The sequence below is a fragment of the Pleurodeles waltl genome, chromosome 2_2, assembly GCF_031143425.1.
Source record: "Pleurodeles waltl isolate 20211129_DDA chromosome 2_2, aPleWal1.hap1.20221129, whole genome shotgun sequence".
In the NCBI taxonomy this organism is placed as follows: Eukaryota; Metazoa; Chordata; class Amphibia; order Caudata; family Salamandridae; genus Pleurodeles; species Pleurodeles waltl.
Window position 1 is genome coordinate 880,664,899 of NC_090439.1, and position 24,871 is coordinate 880,689,769.

The 24,871-nt window shown below is 45.2% G+C and overlaps 1 protein-coding gene across 1 annotated transcript in view; it reads right to left on the reverse strand.

The window, feature by feature from the left end:
• Positions 1–9,753: 9,753 nt before the first annotated feature.
• PABPC1 (poly(A) binding protein cytoplasmic 1) overlaps positions 9,754–24,871 on the reverse strand; it is a 300,149-nt gene continuing 285,031 nt past the window's right edge. The window contains exons 14-15 of the mRNA XM_069220563.1: positions 17,994–18,124; positions 9,754–9,846 (exon numbers count right to left, since the gene is read on the reverse strand). Coding sequence (XP_069076664.1) covers positions 9,757–9,846; positions 17,994–18,124 — 221 coding nt within the window. The 3' untranslated portion in view covers positions 9,754–9,756. The remainder of the gene's footprint in view (positions 9,847–17,993; positions 18,125–24,871) is intronic.

Sequence of the window (24,871 nt, forward strand, 5' to 3'; positions counted from 1 at the left end):
CACCAGCTCGCCCTTTTTCGGTGCCGATGGACGGTCACCAACTTTATGGGTTAAGCCATGGCCTGTTGGCAGTGGCGTCCCCTGGGCTTTCTCTGTTTTTTCGTGTGATCTTTGTTTCGACGTCTTACTCACGGTTGGTTGCTCTTCGACATCGAACTCTTCGGAGTCTGAATCGGGGATGGAGAATGTTTCTTCTTCCTCCTCCTCGAACCTTTGTTGTCCTGTCGGCGTGGACGCCATCTGCAACCTCCTGGCTCTTCGGTCTCTGAGCGTTTTTCTCGACCGAAACGTGCGACAGGCCTCACACGTCTCCTCCTTGTGCTCGGGGGACAGGCACAAGTTACAGACCAAATGTTGGTCTGTATAAGGATATTTACTGTGGCATTTAGGACAGAATCGGAACGGGGTCCGTTCCATCAGTCTCGATGTTGCACGCGGTCGGGCCGACCAGGCCCCGACGGGGGATCGAAAATACTCCGAAGGGCTACCAGAGCTCTTTAAGGTTCGGTGTCGATTTGCCCTAACTATCCCGATACCGAACGAAACAATACCGACGAATTTTCCCGAGATTCTGACTAACTTTCCGACCCGAAACACGGAGCGAAAAGGAACAAGTCTGAACCCGATGGCGGAAAAAAAACAATCTAAGATGGAGTCGACGCCCATGCGCAATGGAACCGAAGTGGGAGGAGTCCCTCGGTCTCGTGACTCGAAAAGACTTCTTCCAAGAAAAACAACTTGTAACACTCCGAGCCCAACACCAGACGGCGGACTATGCACAGCATGTGTATCTGCAGCTACACATGCCACCGAACACATATTTACATAATAAAGTACTACAACGGCTACATGTTTCCGGGGAGGAGGGAGGGCGCACGTGAGTCTGCAGCACTATATGCCACAAACAAATGTACACTGGGTAAGTGACATTTTCCGTTCAATGGCATGTGTAGTTGCGGATACACATGCTGTGCATAGACTGAAAAGCAATCCCTCTCCCAAGTAAGTGGTGGTTAGCCTGTAGGAGTTGGAATAGTTTGAAGTACTGATTTTAAGCACTGCTTTACCAATATTTGCTTGTTGTGGAGATAACTCATCCACATAGTAGTGTTTAGTCAATGTGTGTGGTGTGGACCGTGTGGCTGCTTTGCATAGGTCTGCCATTGGTATAGTTCCTAAATATGTCACTGAAGCTCCTTTCTTTCTAGTTGAATGTGCTTTAGGAATTACAAATATTTGCTTTTTAGCTTTAATATAGCAAGTCTGGATACACTTTGCTAGCCACCTAGCTAATCCTTGTTTGGAAATGAGATTACCCTTATGAGGTTGTTGGAAAGCCACAAAAACATGTTGAGATTTTCTAAATTCTCTTGTTCTGTCTATATAGTACACAAGAGCTGTTTAAAAGATCATGAGTGTGGAGAGCTCTTTCAGTAACTGAATCTGGCTGTGGAAAGAAGACTGGCAATTCCAACTCTGAATGTGAAAAGGCGAAACGCCTTTGGGTAAAGCGTTTGGGTTTATCCCAAGTACTATTTTGTATTTGTGTACTTGGAAGAAGGGTTCTTCTAAAGTGAATGCTTGAATTTCACTTACTATTCTTAAGGTAATTGCTATTAGGAAAGCAACCTTCCATGATGGAAACTGAAGGGCGCAAGAATGCATGGGCTCAAAAGGTGGACCCATAAGTCTTGTTAGCACAATGTTAAGATTCCATGCAGGAGCTGGTGGAACTGTAGGTGGAATAGCTCTCTTAAGACCTTCCATGAAAGGTTTTATTACAGGAACTCTAAACAGAGGTATGTTGTCTGTTTTAAAGGTAGGCTGATATTGTTGTTAAATGAATTTTAATAGATGAATATGCCAGATTTGCTTTCTGTACGTGAAGCAAACATACAATATCTTGTACTGATGCTTTAAGTGGATCAATGTTTTTAGGTTGGCAGTAATATGCAAAACGTATCCATTTATTTCTGTAACACTGCCTGGTTGTAGGTTTCCATGCTTGTTTTAGAATGTCCATACATTCTAGTGGAAGCTGCAGATATCCAAAGTCTATGACCTCAGAAGCCAAATCGCCAGGTTGAACATACTGGGATTGGGATGCCTGATCTGACCTTTGTTTTAAATCAATAGGTCTAGCCTGTTTAGCAGCTTGTGATGTGGTACTACTGACAGATCAGATAATGTTGTGTACCAATGTTGACGTGCCCACGTTGGAGCTATGAGTATCATAGTTAGAGAAGTGTGACTGATTTTGTTGATTAGAAACTGAATTAATGAGAGAGGGGGAAAAGCATAAGCAAATATCCCTGACCAATTGATCCATAGAGGATCGAGGGTACCCAAAAGTTTTGGCATTTTGCGTTTTCACTTGTTTCGAAAAGGTCTCTCCTTGGTGTTCCCCGTATTTGAAAGTAATGTTGAATTACTTGTGGGTGCATCTTCAATTAGTTTATTTGTTGCTGCGTTCTGCTTAAGAGGTCTGGTTGTGTATCCCTGGGATGTACTCCATTAGCAGGTGAATGTGATTTTGAATTGCCCATTCCCAAATTGTTTGTGCTAGGAGTGACAATTGGGATGAGTGCCTCCCCCGTTTTTGCAGATAATACATTGTTATATTGTCTGTCCTTAAGACTGTTGTGTGTACAATCTGTGGTTGAAATGCTTTTATGGCTAAGAACACTGCCAGCAGTTCCAAGTGGTTTATATTGACAAGTTTGCTGGATTGAGTCCCATTCTTCCTGTATTGTAAGACTGTTGAGATGGGCTCCACAACCCGTCATTGATGCATCCGTGGTAATTATGGTCTGTGGCACAAGGTCCTGAAATGGCCGCCCTTTTGATAAATTGGTATGATTCCACCTTCGCAGAGATTTGTAAGTTTGGCGGTCTAACAACACTAGATTGTGTAATTGACCCTGTGCCTGAGACCATTGCTGAGAGAGATACTGTTGTAGTGGTCTCATGTTTAGACGTGCATTAGGAACTATTGCTATGCATGATGCCATCATTCCTAATAGCTTCATGACAAATCTTACTGTAGGAAGTTGGCTCTGTATGTGCTATTTCAAAGTAAGGAATAGCATGCACAGAGTCCCAGGGTTCCCCTTAGAGGTAAAATAGTGGTAAAAAGAGATAATACTAATGCTCTATTTTGTGGTAGTGTGGTCGAGCAGTAGGCTTATCCAAGGAGTAGTGTTAAGCATTTGTTGTACATACACATAGACAATAAATGAGGTACACACACTCAGAGACAAATCCAGCCAATAGGTTTTTATATAGAAAAATATCTTTTCTTAGTTTATTTTAAGAACCACAGGTTCAAATTCTACATGTAATATCTCATTCGAAAGGTATTGCAGGTAAGTACTTTGGGAACTTCAAATCATCAAAATTGCATGTATACTTTTCAAGTTATTCACAAATAGCTGTTTTAAAAGTGGACACTTAGTGCAATTTTCACAGTTCCTAGGGGAGGTAAGTTTTTGTTAGGTTAACCAGGTAAGTAAGACACTTACAGGGCTTAGTTCTTGGTCCAAGGTAGCCCACCGTTGGGGGTTCAGAGCAACCCCAAAGTCACCACACCAGCAGCTCAGGGCCGGTCAGGTGCAGAGTTCAAAGTGGTGCCCAAAACACATAGACTAGAATGGAGAGAAGGGGGTGCCCCGGTTCCGGTCTGCTTGCAGGTAAGTACCCGCGTCTTCGGAGGGCAGACCAGGGGGGTTTTGTAGGGCACCGGGGGGGACACAAGTCCACACAGAAATTTCACCCTCAGCAGCGCGGGGGCGGCCGGGTGCAGTGTAGGAACAGGCGTCGGGTTCGCAATGTTAGTCTATGAGAGATCTCGGGATCTCTTCAGCGCTGCAGGCAGGCAAGGGGGGGATTCCTCGGGGAAACCTCCACTTGGGCAAGGGAGAGGGACTCCTGGGGGTCACTTCTCCAGTGAAAGTCCGGTCCTTCAGGTCCTGGGGGCTGCGGGTGCAGGGTCTCTCCCAGGCGTCGGGACTTTAGGTTCAAAGAGTCGCGGTCAGGGGAAGCCTCGGGATTCCCTCTGCAGGCGGCGCTGTGGGGGCTCAGGGGGGACAGGTTTTGGTACTCACAGTATCAGAGTAGTCCTGGGGTCCCTCCTGAGGTGTTGGATCGCCACCAGCCGAGTCGGGGTCGCCGGGTGCAGTGTTGCAAGTCTCACGCTTCTTGCGGGGAGCTTGCAGGGTTCTTTAAAGCTGCTGGAAACAAAGTTGCAGCTTTTCTTGGAGCAGGTCCGCTGTCCTCGGGAGTTTCTTGTCTTTTCGAAGTAGGGGCAGTCCTCAGAGGATGTCGAGGTCGCTGGTCCCTTTGGAAGGCGTCGCTGGAGCAGGATCTTTGGAAGGCAGGAGACAGGCCGGTGAGTTTCTGGAGCCAAGGCAGTTGTCGTCTTCTGGTCTTCCTCTGCAGGGGTTTTTCAGCTAGGCAGTCCTTCTTCTTGTAGTTGCAGGAATCTAATTTTCTAGGGTTCAGGGTAGCCCTTAAATACTAAATTTAAGGGCGTGTTTAGGTCTGGGGGGTTAGTAGCCAATGGCTACTAGCCCTGAGGGTGGGTACACCCTCTTTGTGCCTCCTCCCAAGGGGAGGGGGTCACAATCCTAACCCTATTGGGGGAATCCTCCATCTGCAAGATGGAGGATTTCTAAAAGTTAGAGTCACTTCAGCTCAGGACACCTTAGGGGCTGTCCTGACTGGCCAGTGACTCCTCCTTGTTTTTCTCATTATTTTCTCCGGCCTTGCCGCCAAAAGTGGGGCCTGGCCGGAGGGGGCGGGCAACTCCACTAGCTGGAGTGTCCTGCTGGGTTGACACAAAGGAGGTGAGCCTTTGAGGCTCACCGCCAGGTGTGACAATTCCTGCCTGGGGGAGGTGTTAGCATCTCCACCCAGTGCAGGCTTTGTTACTGGCCTCAGAGTGACAAAGGCACTCTCCCCATGGGGCCAGCAACATGTCTCGGTTTGTGGCAGGCTGCTAAAACTAGTCAGCCTACACAGATAGTCGGTTAAGTTTCAGGGGGCACCTCTAAGGTGCCCTCTGTGGTGTATTTTACAATAAAATGTACACTGGCATCAGTGTGCATTTATTGTGCTGAGAAGTTTGATACCAAACTTCCCAGTTTTCAGTGTAGCCATTATGGTGCTGTGGAGTTCGTGTTTGACAGACTCCCAGACCATATACTCTTATGGCTACCCTGCACTTACAATGTCTAAGGTTTTGTTTAGACACTGTAGGGGTACCATGCTCATGCACTGGTACCCTCACCTATGGTATAGTGCACCCTGCCTTAGGGCTGTAAGGCCTGCTAGAGGGGTGGCTTACCTATACTGCATAGGCAGTGAGAGGCTGGCATGGCACCCTGAGGGGAGTGCCATGTCGACTCACTCGTTTTGTCCTCACTAGCACACACAAGCTGGCAAGCAGTGTGTCTGTGCTGAGTGAGAGGTCTCCAGGGTGGCATAAGACATGCTGCAGCCCTTAGAGACCTTCCTTGGCATCAGGGCCCTTGGTACTAGAAGTACCGGTTACAAGGGACTTATCTGGATGCCAGGGTCTGCCAATTGTGGATACAAAAGTACAGGTTAGGGAAAGAACACTGGTGCTGGGGCCTGGTTAGCAGGCCTCAGCACACTTTCAATTGTAAACATAGCATCAGCAAAGGCAAAAAGTCAGGGGGCAACCATGCCAAGGAGGCATTTCCTTACACTTACTATGTAGGTTTGATTGACTATGAGATTGTGAAACGCTTGGATTAGTTGTGGATTTGGGTAGGCTAATGCTGACATTGTTCAAAATTGCTCCTACATATGGTTGAATTTGTGCTGGCTGAAGGTGAGATTTCTGGTAATTGATGGTGAACCCAAACATGTGTAGGGTATCTATTGTGTACTGTGTATGTTGTTGACAGTTTTGAATGGTGCTGGCTTTTATTAGCCAGTGGTCCAGATATGGGAAGACATGTATGTGCTGTCTTCTGAGTTCTGCCACAACTAATGCTAGACATTTTGTGAATACGCTTGGAGCTGTTGTTACTCCAAAGGGTAGTACTTTGAATTGGTAGTGATTGCCTGCTATTAAAAATCTTAAATACTTGCGGTGTGTGTTGGATGTATAGGAATGTGGACGTAAGCGTCCTTTAAATCTAATGCTGTCATGTAGTCTTTTTTTGTAACAAGGGGATGATGTCCTGTAGAGTGACCATGAGGAAATGTTCTGACAGGATATACTGATTTAGAGTTCTGAGATCGAAAATTGGTCTGAGTGCCATCCTTTTTTGGTATGAGGAAGTATAGAGAATATTCCCCTGTACCTTGTTGACTGATGGGAACCATCTCTATTGCACCTTTGAGTAGAAGAGATTCTACCTCTTGTTTCAACAGATGAGTGTGTTTGAGAGAACGCCGTTGTGATCGGGGTGGAATGTTTGGTGGAGTGGAGATGAGTTCTAGGCAATCACCATTGTGGAAAATTGACAGTACCCATTGATCTGTTGTAATTTGTTGCCAGTGAGGATGGAAATATTGCAGTCTTCCTTCCACAGGAGATGTATGCTGTTTGGGAATGCTGGGGAAGTCACTGCTTTGATGAGGTAGAAGCACCTCTTGCGGCAGGAGATTTACCTCCGGATCTAAAATTGTGTGCTCTTTAAGAGCCCCTGGAAGATCCTCTGGGAAAATATTGTTGTCCATGTTTTTGCTGAGGCCTCTGAAACTTGTGGTTTTAAAACCTCTAAATTGAGGTTTGCGAAATGAGCCCCGAAAAGTGTTGTATAAAGGGCTCCTGTAAAGAAATGGCTCCCTGTTGCAGTTACCCCCCACTTTTTGCCTGATGCTGATTTGACTGAGAAGTGTGCTGGGACCCTGCTAACCAGGCCCCAGCACCAGTGTTCTTTCACCTAAAATGTACCGTTGTCTCCACAATTGGCACAACCCTGGCACCCAGGTAAGTCCCTTGTAACTGGTACCCCTGGTACCAAGGGCCCTGATGCCAGGGAAGGTCTGTAAGGGCTGCAGCATGTCTTATGCCACCCTAGGGACCCCTCACTCAGCACAGACACTGCTTGCCAGCTTGTGTGTGCTGGTGGGGAGAAAATGACTAAGTCGACATGGCACTCCCCTCAGGGTGCCATGCCAACATCACACTGCCTGTGGCATAGGTAAGTCACCCCTCTAGCAGGCCTCACAGCCCTAAGGCAGGGTGCACTATACCACAGGTGAGGGCATAGGTGCATGAGCACTATGCCCCTACAGTGTCTAAGCAAAACCTTAGACATTGTAAGTGCAGGGTAGCCATAAGAATATATGGTCTGCGAGTCTGTCAAAAACGAACTCCACAGCTCCATAATGGCTACACTGAATACTGGGAAGTTTGGTACCAAACTTCTCAGAATAATAAACCCACACTGATGCCAGTGTTGGATTTATTAAAAAATGCACACAGAGGGCATCTTAGAGCTGCCCCCTGTATTTTACCCAATTGTTCAGTGCAGGACTGACTGGTCTGTGCCAGCCTGCTGCTGAGAGACGAGTTTCTGACCCCATGCGGTGAGAGCCTTTGTGCTCTCTGAGGACAGAAACAAAGCCTGCTCTGGGTGGAGGTGCTTCACACCTCCCCCCTGCAGGAACTGTAACACCTAGCAGTGAGCCTCAAAGGCTCAGGCTTCGTTTTACAATGCCCCAGGGCACTCCAGCTAGTGGAGATGCCCGCCCCCTGGACACAGCCCCCACTTTTGGCGGCAAGTCCAGGAGAGATAATGAGAAAAACAAGGAGTCGTCACTGGCCAGTCAGGACAGCCCCTAAGGTGCCCTGAGCTGAGGTGACTGACTTTTAGAAATCCTCCATCTTGCAGATGGAGGATTCCCCCAATAGGGATAGGAATGTGCCCCCCTCCCCTCAGGGAGGAGGCACAAAGAGGGTGTAGCCACCCTCAAGGACAGTAGCCATTGGCTACTGCCCTCCCAGACCTAAACACACCCCTAAATCGAGTATTCATGCACATATGCCCTCACCTGTGGTATAGTGCACCCTGCCTTAGGGCTGTAAAGCCTGCTAGAGGGGTGACTTACCTATGCCACAGGCAGTGTGAGGTTGGTATGGCACTCTGAGGGGAGTGCCATGTCGAATTAGTCATTTTCTCCCCACCAGCGCACACACGCTGTGAAGCAGTGTGTATGTGCTGAGTGCGGGGTCCCTAGGGTGGCATAAGACATGCTGCAGCCCTTAGAGACCTTCCCTTGCATCAGGGCCCTTGGTACCAAGGGTACCAGTTACAAGGGATTTACCGGAGTGCCAGGGTTGTGCCAATTGTGGAGACAAAGGTACAGTTTAGGGAAAGAACACTGAGGCTGGGGCCTGGTTAGCAGGGTACCAGCACACTTTCAAATCATAACTTAGCATCAGCAAAGGCAAAAAGTCAGGGGGTAACCATGCCAAGGAGTAATTTCCTTACAGGAACCCTTGGACTCTGTGCACACTATTTCTTACTTTCAAATAGTATATACAGAGCCAACTTACTACAGGCAAATTATGTAGACAACTTGCATTCTACAGTTCTTGGTAAAGACCTTCATTGTAGTGCAGGTGTAAGTTGTCAGCCCTTTTCTCATCTCCATGTGTTTCATTAATTTCTTGTACATTGGAAGCGATGTTGAGTAAGGCCTTGAGATGTTGAAGACAGTGGCACCAAGGCACCACTGGCTTGTAATTTCATAGTGGAACAACGGTTGAGCTATAGCTGAACACTGCTTTGTACCAGAGCAGGCATCTCTGAAGCAAAGACTATTGTTGGTATAGGTGGGCCCAACATTGCCTTCAGCAAGGGATTGGCAGCATGCCCTGGCACCCAGTTAATAACAGGCAGGTGATGTAACGGGGGTCAGTCAGCACTGGAGATGGGCATGCCGGAGAATGCTAGACTATGGGCATCAGCAAATCTGCAAGGCTGAAGATGCTTTAGGAGATTTGAAATTATACAGAATATTTGCAACATCACCTCCTTAAAGGCCTCTAACATTTGTGGGTGTCCGAGATGGCCCGGGAAGCTTGGGTAATGCACCAGCTCCAACTGCAAAATGAAGCTGGAAAAGAACAAATGTGCAGTCTGGTACTTGTCAAGTCGACTGCGTGACCCCCCCATCTCCCTTGAGTGTAAGCAACAAGCAGCTCCTTACACCAGGATTACTTGTGCTTGTCACAACTGTCATTTTGGCTTCGTCTTCCACTTACCAGAGGACAGGGGACCTAGATCAAAGCTGGGATTTGCTTATGCTCAGTGACATAAAGCTTAAACTCCCACTACCCTAAAGCCTTCAGATGCACCAGGAAGCACTTATTGTATTACTCCGCATCCTGCTTTGATGGAAGACACCAACAACAAAAATCATTTGGGTCCATAACAGACTTCGAAAGTCTGCAGTCAGCAGGACTTGAAGCTTATAGTTTTAGTGAGAAACATCCCAAGCACACTGCACTTACGAGAAAAAAAAACTATCTAGAGGTTGGTAAGGTAACTTCAAATGAAGATTAAATGTTTTAGTCAACAGGCATACACTTCCAAAGTGCTCACAATAAGTTACAATTTAGTTACCGTTATAACAGAGGTAAGCATCAAACAAGTGTGAAAATGGGTGCATCTTCTTACATAGCCAATTATTAGGCTTGCACCTTATTTTATGTAAAAAAGTTATTATTCCCTGTTCCTCTCTACATAATTAAGTATAGCAAATACTCACGTTCTAAACGCTTGGAACACCAGTGGCATTGTTAACTTTTTGTGCTGCCTCCTTAGCCTGGTGAGCTTGCAATACAGCAACAGCTTCATCAACCTATGAAGAGGGGGAAATTCATTTACAGGTAATCTGGCTGTAAAACGATGTCACTCTTCTGCACAAAGATCTGCTTTAACAGTAACACTCCTTTGTACACATTTACAATATTGTTTGAATACTTTGGATAGTGCACATATTATTTTAAAGGCAGAGTTAATTCATTTTTTAAATATGAAAAGCTATATAAAGATACAAATAAAATAAAGATGAAAAATCACGGCAATGGGAAAAAACTGCCTGCAGAATTCTAAGGCGGCTCAAAATCCTTTCATGTAACAAAAAAAAGCTACACAAAAGTACCCAGGCAATGTCAGTGTAGCAAAAACAGTGACTGGTTCACTTTTTGAGGGGGGAGGGGAGGACAAGGGGGGCGGGGTTGAGGAGGCCAGGAAATAAAGTTATTTCAAAGAAAAATAACACATCATTCATATTTCAACACAAAAAATATACAGATTTAAGAATAAAACTTCAATACAAAAAGTATTTTATAAAAAAAGGACATACTGAGACAGTGCAGTGTTTTTTAGTGACACATCAGGTGCAACCTTTTTCCTTTTAAAGGCAACATATAAAATAAAGCCAGCTAGGCAGCTTCACTAGAGCGGATGCTTGACACTGCACTACCAGTTGCTTACATTCTTACGGGGACTAACTAGTTTACTATTCCGAGGGTTCTGCAACTGAGTAGTCTGGGTGGTTTACAACTTCAATGTATAGCCGTACAATGGAATAGAAAGGGAAAGTTGCTTACCTTCAAGCTCTTATGGGCATTGTCTTTGCATTTCAAAACAATCTTAATATCTCTGCACATGTAAGATGCCTAAAGAACTTTGTTTAAAGAATTTCTCAGTGAAAAACCTATAGATACAAGGCAACAATTTCCACTACCTTTTTTTAGCCTTCAAAAATAGTTCTAACCAAGGAAATAATGAGAATAACAAGGAGGAGTCACTGGCCAGTCAGGACAGCCCCTAAGGTGTCCTGAGCTGAAGTGACTAACTTTTAGAAATCCTCCATCTTGCAGATGGAGGATTCCCCAATAGGATTAGGGATGTGACCCCCTCCCCTTGGGAGGAGGCACAAAGAGGGTGTACCCACCCTCAGGGCTAGTAGCCATTGGCTACTAACCCCCCAGACCTAAACACGCCCTTAAATTTAGTATTTAAGGGCTTCCCTGAACCTAAAGATTTAGATTCCTGAAACTACAAGAAGAGGACTGCTGAGCTGAAAAACCCTGCAGAAGAAGAACAGAAGACACCAACTGCTTTGGCCCCAGTCTTACCGGCCTGTCTCCTGCCTTCCAAAGAAACCTGCTCCAGCGACGCTTTCCAAAGGACCAGCGACCTCTGAATCCTCAGAGGACTGCCCTGCTTCAAGAAAGACAAGGAACTCCCGAGGACAGCGGCACTGCTCCAAAAGAACTGCAACTTTGTTACAGAGGAGCAGATTTAAAGACCCCTGCGAACCCCCGCAAGAAGCGTGAGACTTGCAACACTGCACCCGGCGACCCCGACTCGACTGGTGGAGAACCAACACCTCAGGGAGGACCCTCCGGCGACTCCGAGACCGTGAGTAACCAAAGTTGTCCCCCCTGAGCCCCCACAGCGACGCCTGCAGAGGGAATCCCGAGGCTCCCCCTGACCGCGACTGCCTGAACCTAAAGTCCCGACGGCTGGAAAAGACCCTGCACCCGCAGCCCCCAGCACCTGAAGGAACAGAACTTCTGTGCAGGAGTGACCCCCAGGAGGCCCTCTCCCTTGCCCAGGTGGTGGCTACCCCGAGGAGCCCCCCCCTTGCCTGCCTGCACCGCTGAAGAGACCCCTTGGTCTCCCATTGGAACCTACAGAGAACCCGACGCTTGTTTACACACTGCACCCGGCCGCCCCCGCGCTGCTGAGGGTGTACTTTTTGTGCTGACTTGTGTCCCCCCCCGGTGCCCTACAAAACCCCCCTGGTCTGCCCTCCGAAGACGCGGGTACTTACCTGCTGGCAGACTGGAACCGGGGCACCCCCTTCTCTCCATTGAAGCCTATGTGTTTTGGGCACCGCTTTGACCTCTGCACCTGACCGGCCCCGAGTTGCTGGTGTGGTAACTTTGGGGTTGCTCTGAACCCCCAACAGTGGGCTACCTTGGACCCAAAACTGTGACCTGTAAGTGATTTACTTACCTGCTAAAAATAATACTTTACCTCCCCCAGGAACTGTGAAAATTGCACTAAGTGTCCACTTTTAAAACAGCTATTTGTGTTTTATGTGAAAAGTATATATGCTACTGTAATTATTCAAAGTTCCTAAAGTACTTACCTGCAATACCTTTCAAATGAGATATTACATGTAGAATTTGAACCTGTGGTTCTTAAAATAAACTAAGAAAAGATATTTTTCTATAACAAAACCTATTGGCTGGATTTGTCTCTGAGTGTGTGTTCCTCATTTATTGCCTGTGTGTATGTACAACAAATGCTTAACACTACTACTTTGATAAGCCTACTGCTCGACCACACTACCACAAAATAGAGCATTAGTATTATCTCTTTTTGCCACTATCTTACCTCTAAGGGGAACTCTTGGACTCTGTGCATACTATTCCTTACTTTGAAATAGTGCATACAGAGCCAACTTCCTACAACTAGCCCTTTTTAAAACTCCAAAAGTAGAAAAAGAAATTAGCCTCTAATACGTTGGGCAAATACATTAACTATTAAAACACTTCACCTTTAAGTATTCCAGAGCCAGGCAGTTTTATCATGCAGTGCAGGGTCTGTGAGGCATTTCGCTTTGAAGGAGATAAAACATTGTATAATGTATTTTCTATAGCGTGTTTGCCAAGTTCCTTTGAACTTGGCGAGGAGGTGGGAGAGTTCCCTATCTATTGAGAGAGAACACCCAGGACATTGAACTAGGATTACAGATAAGAATTTGTTCTTTTTCATGGGATTCTGTGATATTCACAAATAATCTGAATAGTTGCAAGCAAACATTTTCCTGGAGGAGGGTTTGAAGGACAGTGGCAAAGCGACAATAGCCATCATTGAGGAAATGTATTGCGGAGAGAGGCCTGACCTAGTTGACTATTGGTTTTGCAGTAATGCTTAGCAAAACTATATGCAGACATCCAAATAGCTACCTTACAGATACCTTAAATTATATTTAATATATTAAATGTATTGAAATAATGGACCCAAATAAGGTTATACATTCATAATTACTGTACCAATACAAAGGGGACTTTGTAGTCTCTAATTCTTCTATTGTCAATATATTTTTTATGACGTATTCTAACGGCTTATTCTGTTTTACTTGTCTCTTAAAATGCAATTCTTATCAATATAACCCTATTTCTACTTGCTAGATTCCGTATGTCCTAATCACTTATTTCCCATTTCTATCAATTGGGTTATATGATTACAAATATTTAATAACATACTAAATCTAGTCATGATCATTTCAGAAACCTCAGCCCACAAGGTCTCATGAGTACGCCCATTAATCCCCACACCCTTTAAAATGGATGCCTCGAATGATCGTTTTTCCTACCAATTATGGGTTGCACAAAGGACGTTTGGTATTGTCCTCTCTGCAACCTTTGACCTGGCAGTTACATGCTATACAGTCTGTGAATCCGATCGTACCATTTAAAATGCGCCAGACTTCTTGGCAGTTAGGGATACTTCGCATGGCTGACCTCAATGACTATTTGTACCTCACTTCACGAACTGTACTAGAAAGCATTTTCTTGGCCAACTCTTGACTGGTTCAAATACACTTCAATTATGAATTGTGACACTTTACTCTATAACTCTCTACGCCTTTCCCTTTAGAATTCCATGTGATGTAATTCTGGACTGCTGTAGGAAAGTACCCTCTTTTTGGCATGGTTACCCCCACTTTTTGCCTGATGTCAGCATGTTTTGACTGTGTTCACTGGGATCCTGATAACCAGGACCCCAGTGACTGTGCTCTCTCCCTCTAAGCTTGGTAGCTGGGACTTCAAATGCCCCACATTTGGCATACTGGTGCCCCCATGGGCTGCAGCATGTATTATGCCACCCATGGGAGCCCATGTAAAGTTTTTGCAGCCCTGCCATTGCAGCCTGCATGAAATGGTGCATGAAAGTCACTCCTATAGTAGGCCCTCAAAGCCCAGATGGCAGGGTGCAAGTACCTGTGTGTGAGGGCACCCAACAAACTCCATGTGATGTAATTCTGGACTGCTGTAGGAAAGTACACCCAAAAAACTCTAGATCAATTCTCCTGGACTTTACGAGTGCGGGGACGCCAATTTACACGTGTACTGGACATAGGCCACTACCTATGTCCAGCTACATAATGTTAACTCCAAGCCTGGGCATGTTTGGCATCAAACATGTCTCATTCATACCACAATACTATTGCCAGTATTGGTTGTATGATTTCATGCACTCTAGGGACCCTTAGAGGACCCCCAGCATTGTTCCTACCGGCTTTCTGGGGTTTTCTGGGCAGTCTCAGATGGGTTTCTGCCCTCCTGTTGCTTGACCTTTTGAAGTTTGTGAGGGGTAGCCCCCCCCAAGCCACTGGTGCACACATTTGGTGCCCATCTTGCATAAACCAGTCTGCACCAGTTCAGGGACCTCCAGTGCCTGCTCTGGCGTGAAACTGGACAATGGAAAGGGGAGTTACCACTCCCCTGTCCATCACCACCCCAGGGGTGGTGCCCAGAGCTCCTCCAGGTAGCCTCTTGGTTCTGCCATCTTGAATCCAAGGTGGGCAGATGCCTCTGGGAGCATCTGCGTGGCCAGGTCAGGCAGGTGAATCACAACCCCCTCCTGATAAGTGGTCACCTTGCTAGGGGACCAAATCACCTTCCAGGGCTATTTATGGTCTTCCTCTTGGCTGGGTCCTTAGATTCGATGGGCAAGATTCCAGCAGAACTCCTCTGCAACGTTCACTTCCACGTCTGGCCAGTGGACTTCACAAGAGCCTACAATCTGCAGCTCCAGCGACTTCGCTCTGCAACGCTGTTCCTCCGGCTCCTTCCAGCAACTTCAACATTTCCCCGGCTGTGCATCTGCTGAGGGAGTCTTCAGTCTGAAGCAAGAAGGAATCTCCTATGGAGTGAAGGAGTTACTCCCCTGCATCCGCAGGTAGCAACTGCAACGACTGGCTGTGTGGGTCCTCTCTCCTGCAACTCTGCGTGGATCCTGCAACAGAGGTGGTGGTCTTGAGTGGTGTACACTTTGTCCCCTCTACCAGCTGTCCAACTTTAGAGGTGGTGAGTCCTTGACTCTGCTTGCAGGACAGTACCCCTGTGCACAGCGACTCTTGCAGCTACCAAGGCTTGTCGGCTCTTCTGGGGGATCTTCAGGCTCTGTGTAGCCCCAGCCTCCTGCAACGTGTGGTCTCCTGCTCCAGCGACTCGGGATTCCTTTCCAGGTGTACTGAGTGGGACTCACTGAGACTCCTGTGCCTACTGCTTGAGTTGCCTGTGGGGGCTGCATCAATGACTTATTGCTCTCCTGAGTGCTGGGGGACACCTGGGACTCCCCTCCTTGGGTTGAGTCCCCTCGGACGTTCCTGGTCGCTGGCTGTTCTGCAACTCTTTCCTTTGCCAAGGCTTGTTGGTGGTTTTTCCACACCACTGACGGACTGCAATTCTTCTTCTGACATGGGACATCGACTGCATCACTTTTGGAACTCTTCCTCTGCCCTGTGCTGCGTAGCCAACTCCTAGTCTGAACCATCTACCTGGTCCTGCATCTCCAGAAGGGTGGGTGGTGGCTCCTGCCCCAACCAGACACTCCCAACTGGAAGTGGACTTGGTCCCCTTCATTTGAAGTTACTTTCCTGGCTGGATCCATCTTCTGTTTCTTGCAGTCTTGATTGGGTCTTGCACTGTCCAGTTTCTCTGTGGGTTTGGGGAAAAAAACAGGTACTTACTTCTTCTTTCCTGGTCGCGGGGGGTGGGGGGGGTGGGGGGGGGTGGGGGGGCGGGGCACTCTGGTACTTACCTTTCGGGTATGGGCTATACAGTATTTTAACACTTGTGTCACTAAAATAACGTACACTGTGTGGTTCTTTCATGTGTTTTAAGTGCTGTGTGACTAAGTGGTATTGCATGATATCTGCATGTCTCCTTGATAAGCATTGGCTGCTCATCCACAGCTACCTCTGGAGAGCATGGCTTCCTAGACACTGACTACACCTCACTAATAGGGGATACCTGAACCTGGTATAGGGCGATAACACCACAGGTGCTCACCACACACCAGGTCAGCTTCCTACAAGTATTATCTACTTTAGCCTCTGGGGATCCACTGGATCTGTGCACATTATACCTTAATTTGGTAAAGTATATAGAGAGCCAGCTTCCTACATGTGCCTCCTGGCCTTTCAGAAGTGGGAGGAAGAGACTGTAAAAATAAGAATTCGAAATAAGTACTCCTGGGTATCTGCACGGTGTAGATTCAGTGCTTATCAACAGACAGCCCAGTGAAATTCTTTATTATCGGCACACTGAAAAAGGATGCCCACCTAGGACTTTCCCTGTACGCAGTGATCACAGTCAAACATTCTGGAAGAGAACTGAAGGCCAGATTTAGCTCAATGAAGACAATTTCTCCAGTACGCTTGAATCTGGAGACACTATATGCGGAACCTCTTCCATTAAAAGGTGCAAGAGCAACAAATATACAGACTCTTCACATCAACAACTTCATGCAGTTCTAAGAAAGATTCCATGTTGGTACTGCAGGCTGTACAGCTCAGCAAGTGAAGGCTGCGGTGGAAGATCCTGCCTGAGATCCTGAAAGTAGGTGTAGTGTCTCCTGGGAAATTGAAGTGCCAGGTTGAGCAGGTCTGGGCACCACTATTGCCCTAGTCACTCTTGATCCCCTCCAATGATGCATTTGCTGTGCTGCACAAATTCACGAGGCACCAACTTACAGTCCAGTGCAAACATGGATATTAAAATAACTTACTACTTTGTTGCCAGATTGAAATCTGTGTGCTGAAAGCATACACTAAAGTTAGTCAGTCCAAAATTTGAGCTTTCATGCAGTTAATAGCCAACTGCAATAACAGACACTGTCAGTGACACCATCACTACTAATGGAAGACAAACATGCCATTATTCAGTTTACTTCTTGAATGCTATCCCAGGTAGAGCAGCTTTACATGCAGAGTATTTTAACTTCTTAATAGGGACTTGCCAAGTTCCAAGTTTTAACCTGCTCCAAAACCACTGTGAAAAATGAATTTGCACTTGCTCTAGTATTGTGCTGCAATTGATGTAAGCAATACAGGAAACGTGCACCAAATGACAGACCAATGAAAGTTTCCCAACAATAATGAAATGATACCTCAGTGCACCTCCCCTTTCTTAGCAGTGGCCTGGGGGAGTCCTTAAAAGTCACAGAGTATCTCCTCTGCAGGAAACGAAGTAAATACCCCAGGACTGGAATTTCAGACAAACAGTTGCACTTAATGCTCAAAATACAGTCCAACATCATAGGTATAAAAAGGCAGATAAGAGCATGTTTTTTGGGTGGGAGGGGAGGAGGAGGTTAGGAGAGGAGTTGAGAGTTAAACCATCCTACATTTTATTTTTTGCACAGGATCAATTTGGCCAGCAAAGTCAAGACTGCAAGGACAACAATGAAAGCCAAGTATGGGAAAAGTTACTTGTAAGCCATCTGGCTTGGAACCCTCCGTAAACAATGTTAACATAACAGTGTACATTACATTGAATAACATTGAACTTTACACAGACCATTTACATCAGATTGACATCACTGTAAATGAGCCAAACTCTAATCACAGACTAGCACTGTCAACCTTCTTCCTGTTGGGCCTTCGACTGCCAGAGCTTCTACTGCATGTTCAGTGTGAGCAAATCTTAGAATAGCTCTTCACTTAACTATGGCTGAGTTAGTGGAAAATAAATCCGCATCTGTGAGGAAATGTGGTGTATTATGGTGTGGTTTTGAGACCTCACTGTGTAACACACTACCAATTTTTCTTAGGACCAGTCAATAAAAATAAAAATCCATCGAAGGGTTCCTGAGATACAGATTTTTGAAATAAGTGATTTTGGAATTCATTTACATTTTGCATACTTCAGCAAATCATAATGTAACTACGTTAAATGAACAGTGTTGGCATACCTTGGAACGAAGAGATTCTGGAGATTCAAGCATGTGAAGAAGCTCAGAGTTGTCAATCTCCAGCAACATGCCAGTAATTTTACCCGCCAAAGTTGGATGCATATTTTGAATTAGAGGGAACAGCCTCTCGCCTAAAGACAATCAAAATGTAAACAATTTGCGTCAAGTTACACATAGTTTGGTAGCCATTAAGCAATTTTGCAGAACGTCACATTGAAGGATTATATTGTCAAAAATAATTACTAAAAACAATCTGGGATACTACACCATGTCACCTAAAACACACTGACATACTGGAAAATGGTCCTAGAAGCATCCTGGTTAGATAAAGTTACATCTCGGACATTGGACACTTTAGGTAACCATTTCCAAAATAACAGCACAAGATGTAGCAGTTTCATGGCACCGTTGGATCATGGGTGCATTATTTCACTCCTGGGAAGGAATAACCAGGTCTTTATTCTTTGACGAAAAGGGACAGCCAATGCATGTTTCGCCCTCTGTGGAGTGCAGGACTAGGACTTCAAAGCTGTGTACATTAAACATGTAATCTAAATAATAAATTTAGTAAGATGCACAACAGAAGGGCAGGCATACCACTTGTTGTAATAAAACATGAAAGCCATATCAAATTTAATAAAATACAGAACAGGGTGAAAGACAAAGTGACTGACAAAACAAAGCTAAAAAAGCGAACTTTTTTTTAAAAATAAAAATAAATGTTTGCACTAACGTGGGAAAATGTGTCAAACTGTGCAACACGGAAAATTGCGAGCAAGCCAACTTAATTTTAATTTGGAAGTACGGTTTTGGTGGAGTTGTAATGTAGAAGTTGGAGGAAAGTGCATCACCAGTTACCTGTAGAATTCAGATAGGAAATATGCTCTTGTACGATTTGTGGGACTGGAAATCAAAAGTAGGAATGTGTCAGTGAAGGGAGGTATATGATCATATGTCAATCTTGTTGTGATAGAAACTTTCACTAGTCGTTTGTTAGTTTAGTAGGAGTTTAATGAGTTGACAATATCAGTCATCACAGGTATTCAGTATTGCAGGAGAGTGGGGGATCGTCAATATAGAAAAGCTAATGGGATGTCTAACATCCATCAAGCCTGTTCATTTAACTGTCTGAAAAGGGTCGTGGACTAAAATAGGGAATTGCTTTAATTAAAGATAGTTCAAACGGAAGCAGTAGTGGCTCGGGGAGAATGGAGCCATTGTGGTTTTCAAGTATCATCCGAGTTAAGAGTGAATATAATAGTAGTTATATACCATTGCTAACATTGGCAGATTTCACAGTAGTGGTTAGTTGTCAATGGGTTGAAAAAAATATTTCTGTGTGACAAAAGGAGCGTTTTTAATGAGCAGAATGACAACTAGGATGAATACTAAAAATATAGGACGACGCATGTAGATGTACCTGTGAGTCTCATTGATAATGACTTTGGTGTGGCTGTCTCAGGAGAGAAACAGCACTGTGAAGAAACAGATAAACACTGCAGTTGCTCGACAGAGCGTGTAAGGGATGATACCAAGAGATAAATAAAGGAATAACTAATAAGGAAAACATAACATTAGTCAATGAGACAGAACCTGGTCTAGGGGAAATCAAAAAAGGAAGATATGCTGACTCAGGGACTGAAGTCAAATACTAGCAAGTCATGGGTTGAATGTTGGTATGAGACAAAATGTAGCGGTAAACAGGCCTAACTTTGGTCAGAGAGACAGGAATCTGTCACCGAGGTATGAAAAGCGATATCACTGCAGCAGGACAAAGCTGGGATTAAAATTGAAGGAATCTTGATACAGGGAGTGCAGAATTATTAGGCAAGTTGTATTTTTGAGGATTAATTTTATTATTGAACAACAACCATGTTCTCAATGAACCCAAAAAACTCATTAATATCAAAGCTGAATATTTTTGGAAGTAGTTTTTAGTTTGTTTTTAGTTTTAGCTATGTTAGGGGGATATCTGTGTGTGCAGGTGACTATTACTGTGCATAATTATTAGGCAACTTAACAAAAAAAAATATATACCCATTTCAATTATTTATTATTACCAGTGAAACCAATAGAACATCTCAACATTCACAAATATACATTTCTGACATTCAAAAACAAAACAAAAACAAATCAGTGACCAATATAGCCACCTTTCTTTGCAAGGACACTCAAAAGCCTGCCATCCATGGATTCTGTCAGTGTTTTGATCTGTTCACCATCAACATTGCGTGCAGCAGCAACCACAGCCTCCCAGACACTGTTCAGAGAGGTGTACTGTTTTCCCTCCTTGTAAATCTCACATTTGATGATGGACCACAGGTTCTCAATGGGGTTCAGATCAGGTGAACAAGGAGGCCATGTCATTAGATTTCCTTCTTTTATACCCTTTCTTGCCAGCCACGCTGTGGAGTACTTGGACGCGTGTGATGGAGCATTGTCCTGCATGAAATGAAAATGTCACTTACCCAGTGTACATCTGTTCGTGGCATCAGTCGCAGTAGATTCGCATGTTCTGCAATAGCTCGCCATCTGGTGTTGGGCCGGAGTGTTACAAGTTGTTTTTCTTCGAAGAAGTCTTTCGAGTCACGGGACCGAGTGACTCCTCCTTTTGTCTCCATTGCGCATGGGCGTCGACTCCATCTTCGATTGTTTTTCCCCGCAGAGGGTGAGGTAGGAGTTGAATTGTAGTAATAGTGCCCATGCAATGGAGTGACTAAGTATGCACCTATTTAAGGTTGAGATGATACATATATAAATAATTGAAGGTAACTTCCAAACTGCTACAGGCTCCCGGGGAGGCGGGTGGGCACATGCGAATCTACTGCGACTGATGCCACGAACAGATGTACACTGGGTAAGTGACATTTTCAGTTCGATGGCATCTGTCGCTGTAGATACGCATGTTCTGCAATAGACTAGTAAGCAGTTATTTCCCCAAAAGCGGTGGATCAGCCTGTAGGAGTGGAAGTAGTCTGAAATAATGTCCTTAATACAGCTTGACCTACTGTGGCTTGTTGTGCGGATAACACGTCTACACAGTAGTGCTTGGTGAATGTGTGAGGCGTAGACCATGTGGCTGCCTTACATATTTCTTGCATTGGGATGTTTCCTAGAAAGGCCATGGTAGCACCTTTCTTTCTGGTTGAGTGTGCCCTTGGTGTAATGGGCAGCTGTCGTTTAGCTTTAAGGTAGCAGATTTGGATGCATTTAACTATCCATCTGGCTATACCTTGTTTTGAAATTGGGTTTCCTGCATGAGGTTTTTGAAATGCAATAAAGAGTTGTTTAGTCTTTCTGATGTTCTTTGTTCTGTCAATGTAATACATTAATGCTCTTTTGACATCTAATGTATGTAGTGCCCTTTCAGCTACGGTATCTGGCTGTGGAAAGAACACTGGAAGTTCCACTGTTTGATTTAGATGGAACGGTGAAATAACCTTAGGCAAAAATTTAGGATTGGTCCTTAGGACGACTTTATTTTTGTGTAGTTGTATAAAAGGTTCCTGTATAGTAAACGCCTGAATCTCGCTTACTCTTCTCAGGGAAGTAATGGCGATGAGAAATGCCACCTTCCAGGTTAGGAACTGTATGTCGCAGGAGTGCATGGGTTCAAAAGGTGGACCCATAAGTCTAGTTAGGACAACATTTAGGTTCCATGAAGGAACAGGTAGTGTTCTTGGTGGTATAATTCTCCTAAGGCCCTCCATGAATGCTTTAATGACTGGTATTTTATATAGGGAAGTTGAATAGGTAGTCTGCAGGTATGCAGATATTGCTGCAAGGTGAATCTTAATGGAAGAGAAAGCTAGGTTAGATTTTTGTAAGTGAAGCAAGTAACCCACTACATGTTCTGGAGTTGTGTGTAATGGTTGTATTTGATTAATATGGCAGTAGCAAACAAACCTCTTCCATTTACTTGCATAGCAGTGCCTGGTGGATGGCCTTCTTGCTTGTTTTATGACTTCCATACATTCTTGGGTAAGTTGTAAGTGCCCGAATTCTAGGATTTCAGGAGCCAGATTGCTAGATTCAGCGATGCTGGATCTGGGTGTCTGATCTTTTGGTTGTGCTGTGTCAACAGATCTGGCCTGTTGGGCAATTTGATGCAGGGTACCACTGATAGGTCTAGCAGCGTTGTGTACCAGGGTTGCCTTGCCCAAGTTGGTGCTATCAATATGAGTTTGAGTTTGCTTTGACTGAGTTTGTTTACCAGGTAAGGAAGGAGAGGGAGAGGAGGAAAAGCGTAAGCAAATATCCCTGACCAGTTCATCCATAGGGCATTGCCTTGGGATTGTTTGTGTGGGTATCTGGATGCGAAGTTTTGGCATTTTGCGTTCTCCCTTGTCGCAAACAAGTCTATCTGAGGTGTTCCCCAGAGTTTGAAATAAGTGTTCAGTATTTGGGGGTGAATTTCCCATTCGTGGACCTGTTGGTGATCTCGAGAGAGATTGTCTGCGAGTTGATTTTGTATCCCTGGTATAAACTGTGCAATTAGGCGAATTTGGTTGTGAATTGCCCAATGCCAAATTTTTTGTGCTAGCAGGCTTAACTGCGTGGAGTGCGTCCCTCCCTGCTTGTTTAGATAATACATTGTTGTCATGTTGTCTGTTTTGACGAGAATGTATTTGTGAACTATTATTGGTTGGAAAGCTTTTAGTGCTTGAAAAACTGCTAGAAGTTCTAGGTGATTGATATGCAGTTTTGTTTGATGTACGTTCCATTGTCCTTGTATGCTGTGTTGATTGAGGTGTGCTCCCCACCCTGTCATGGAAGCATCTGTTGTTATTACGTATTGTGGCACTGGGTCTTGGAAAGGCCGCCCCTTGTTTAAATTTATGTTGTTCCACCACAGAAGCGAGAGGTAAGTTTGGCGGTCTATTAACACCAGATCTAGAAGGTGACCCTGTGCTTGAGACCACTGTGATGCTAGGCATTGTTGTAAGGGCCTCATGTGCAGTCTTGCGTTTGGGACAATGGCTATGCATGATGACATCATGCCTAGGAGTTGTAATACCATCTTTGCCTGTATCTTTTGTGTTGGATACATGCGTTGTATGATGGTGTTGAAATTTTGAATTCTTTGTGGACTCGGAGTGGCTACTCCTTTTGATGTGTCTATTATGGCTCCCAGGTATTGTTGTACCTTGCGTGGCAGAATTTTGGATTTTGTGAAATTGACGGTGAACCCTAGTTTGAAGAGGGTTTGTATGATATGATTTGTGTGATTTGAGCACTCTATTAACGAATGGGCTTTGATTAGCCAGTCGTCTAGATATGGGAACACATGTATTTGCTGCCTTCTTATGTGTGCTGCGACCACTGCTAGACATTTGGTAAAGACTCTTGGTGCGGTTGTTAATCCGAAAGGCAGTACCTTGAATTGGTAATGTATTCCTTTGAATACAAACCTTAGGTATTTCCTGTGCGATGGGTGTATTGGTATATGGAAATAAGCATCCTTGAGGTCTAAAGTTGCCATGTAGTCGTGCAGTTTTAGCAATGGCAATACTTCTTGTAGTGTGACCATGTGGAAGTGGTCTGATTTGATGAAAGTGTTCACTACTCTGAGGTCTAGGATTGGTCTCAGCGTTTTGTCCTTCTTTGGTATCAGAAAGTACAGTGAGTAAACTCCTGTGTTTATTTGTGTGTTTGGCACTAATTCGATTGCATTCTTTTGCAATAGTGCCTGCACTTCTATCTCCAGGAGATTGGAATGGTGTGTTGTTAAATTTTGTGCTTTTGGTGGTATGTTTGGAGGGAATTGTAGAAATTCTATGCAATAACCATGTTGGATAATTGCTAGAACCCAAGTGTCTGTAGTGATTTCCTCCCATGCTTTGTAATGATGACCTATTCTTCCCCCCACTGGTGTTGTGTGGAGGGGGTGAGTGACATGTGAGTCATTGTTTAGTAGTAGGGGTTTTGGGGCTTTGAAATCTCCCTCTATTTCTAGGGAATTGCCCTCCTCTATATTGTCCCCGAAAACCTCCTCTATACTGTCCCTGGTAAGTGGACGGTGTTGCTTGTGAGGTGCTGGCTTGTGTGCTTTGACCCCGAAACCCCCCTCGAAAGGGCGTTTTACGGAATGTGCTGTAATTCCCTCTGCTCTGCGGGGAGTAGAGTGCGCCCATGGCTTTGGCAGTGTCTGTATCTTTTTTGAGTTTCTCAATCGCTGTGTCCACTTCTGGACCGAACAGTTCTTTTTCATTAAAAGGCATATTGAGAACTGCTTGTTGAATCTCTGGTTTAAATCCAGACGTTCGGAGCCATGCATGCCTTCTGATAGTTACAGATGTATTAATTGTCCGTGCAGCTGTATCTGCAGCGTCCATGGAGGAACGGATCTGGTTGTTGGAGATGGTCTGTCCCTCCTCAACCACTTGTTTTGCCCTATTTTGGAAGTCTTTGGGCAGATGTTCAATGAGATGTTGCATCTCGTCCCAGTGGGCTCTGTCATAGCGCGCAAGTAGTGCCTGGGAGTTCGCGATGCGCCACTGGTTTGCAGCTTGTGCTGCGACTCTCTTACCAGCTGCATCGAACTTGCGGCTTTTTTTATCTGGGGGTGGTGCATCTCCAGATGTGTGAGAGTTGGCCCTTTTCCTAGCTGCTCCTACAACAACAGAGTCTGGTGGCAGCTGTGTTGTGATGAAAGCCGGGTCCGTAGGAGGCGGCTTATACTTTTTTTCCACCCTTGGTGTGATTGCCCTACTTTTGACCGGGTCCTTAAATATGTCTTTTGCGTGCCGGAGCATACCAGGGAGCATAGGCAGGCTTTGGTAGGAGCTGTGGGTGGAGGAGAGTGTGTTGAACAAGAAATCATCCTCGACCTGTTCTGAGTGGAGGCTTACGTTGTGAAATTGTGCTGCTCTAGCCAC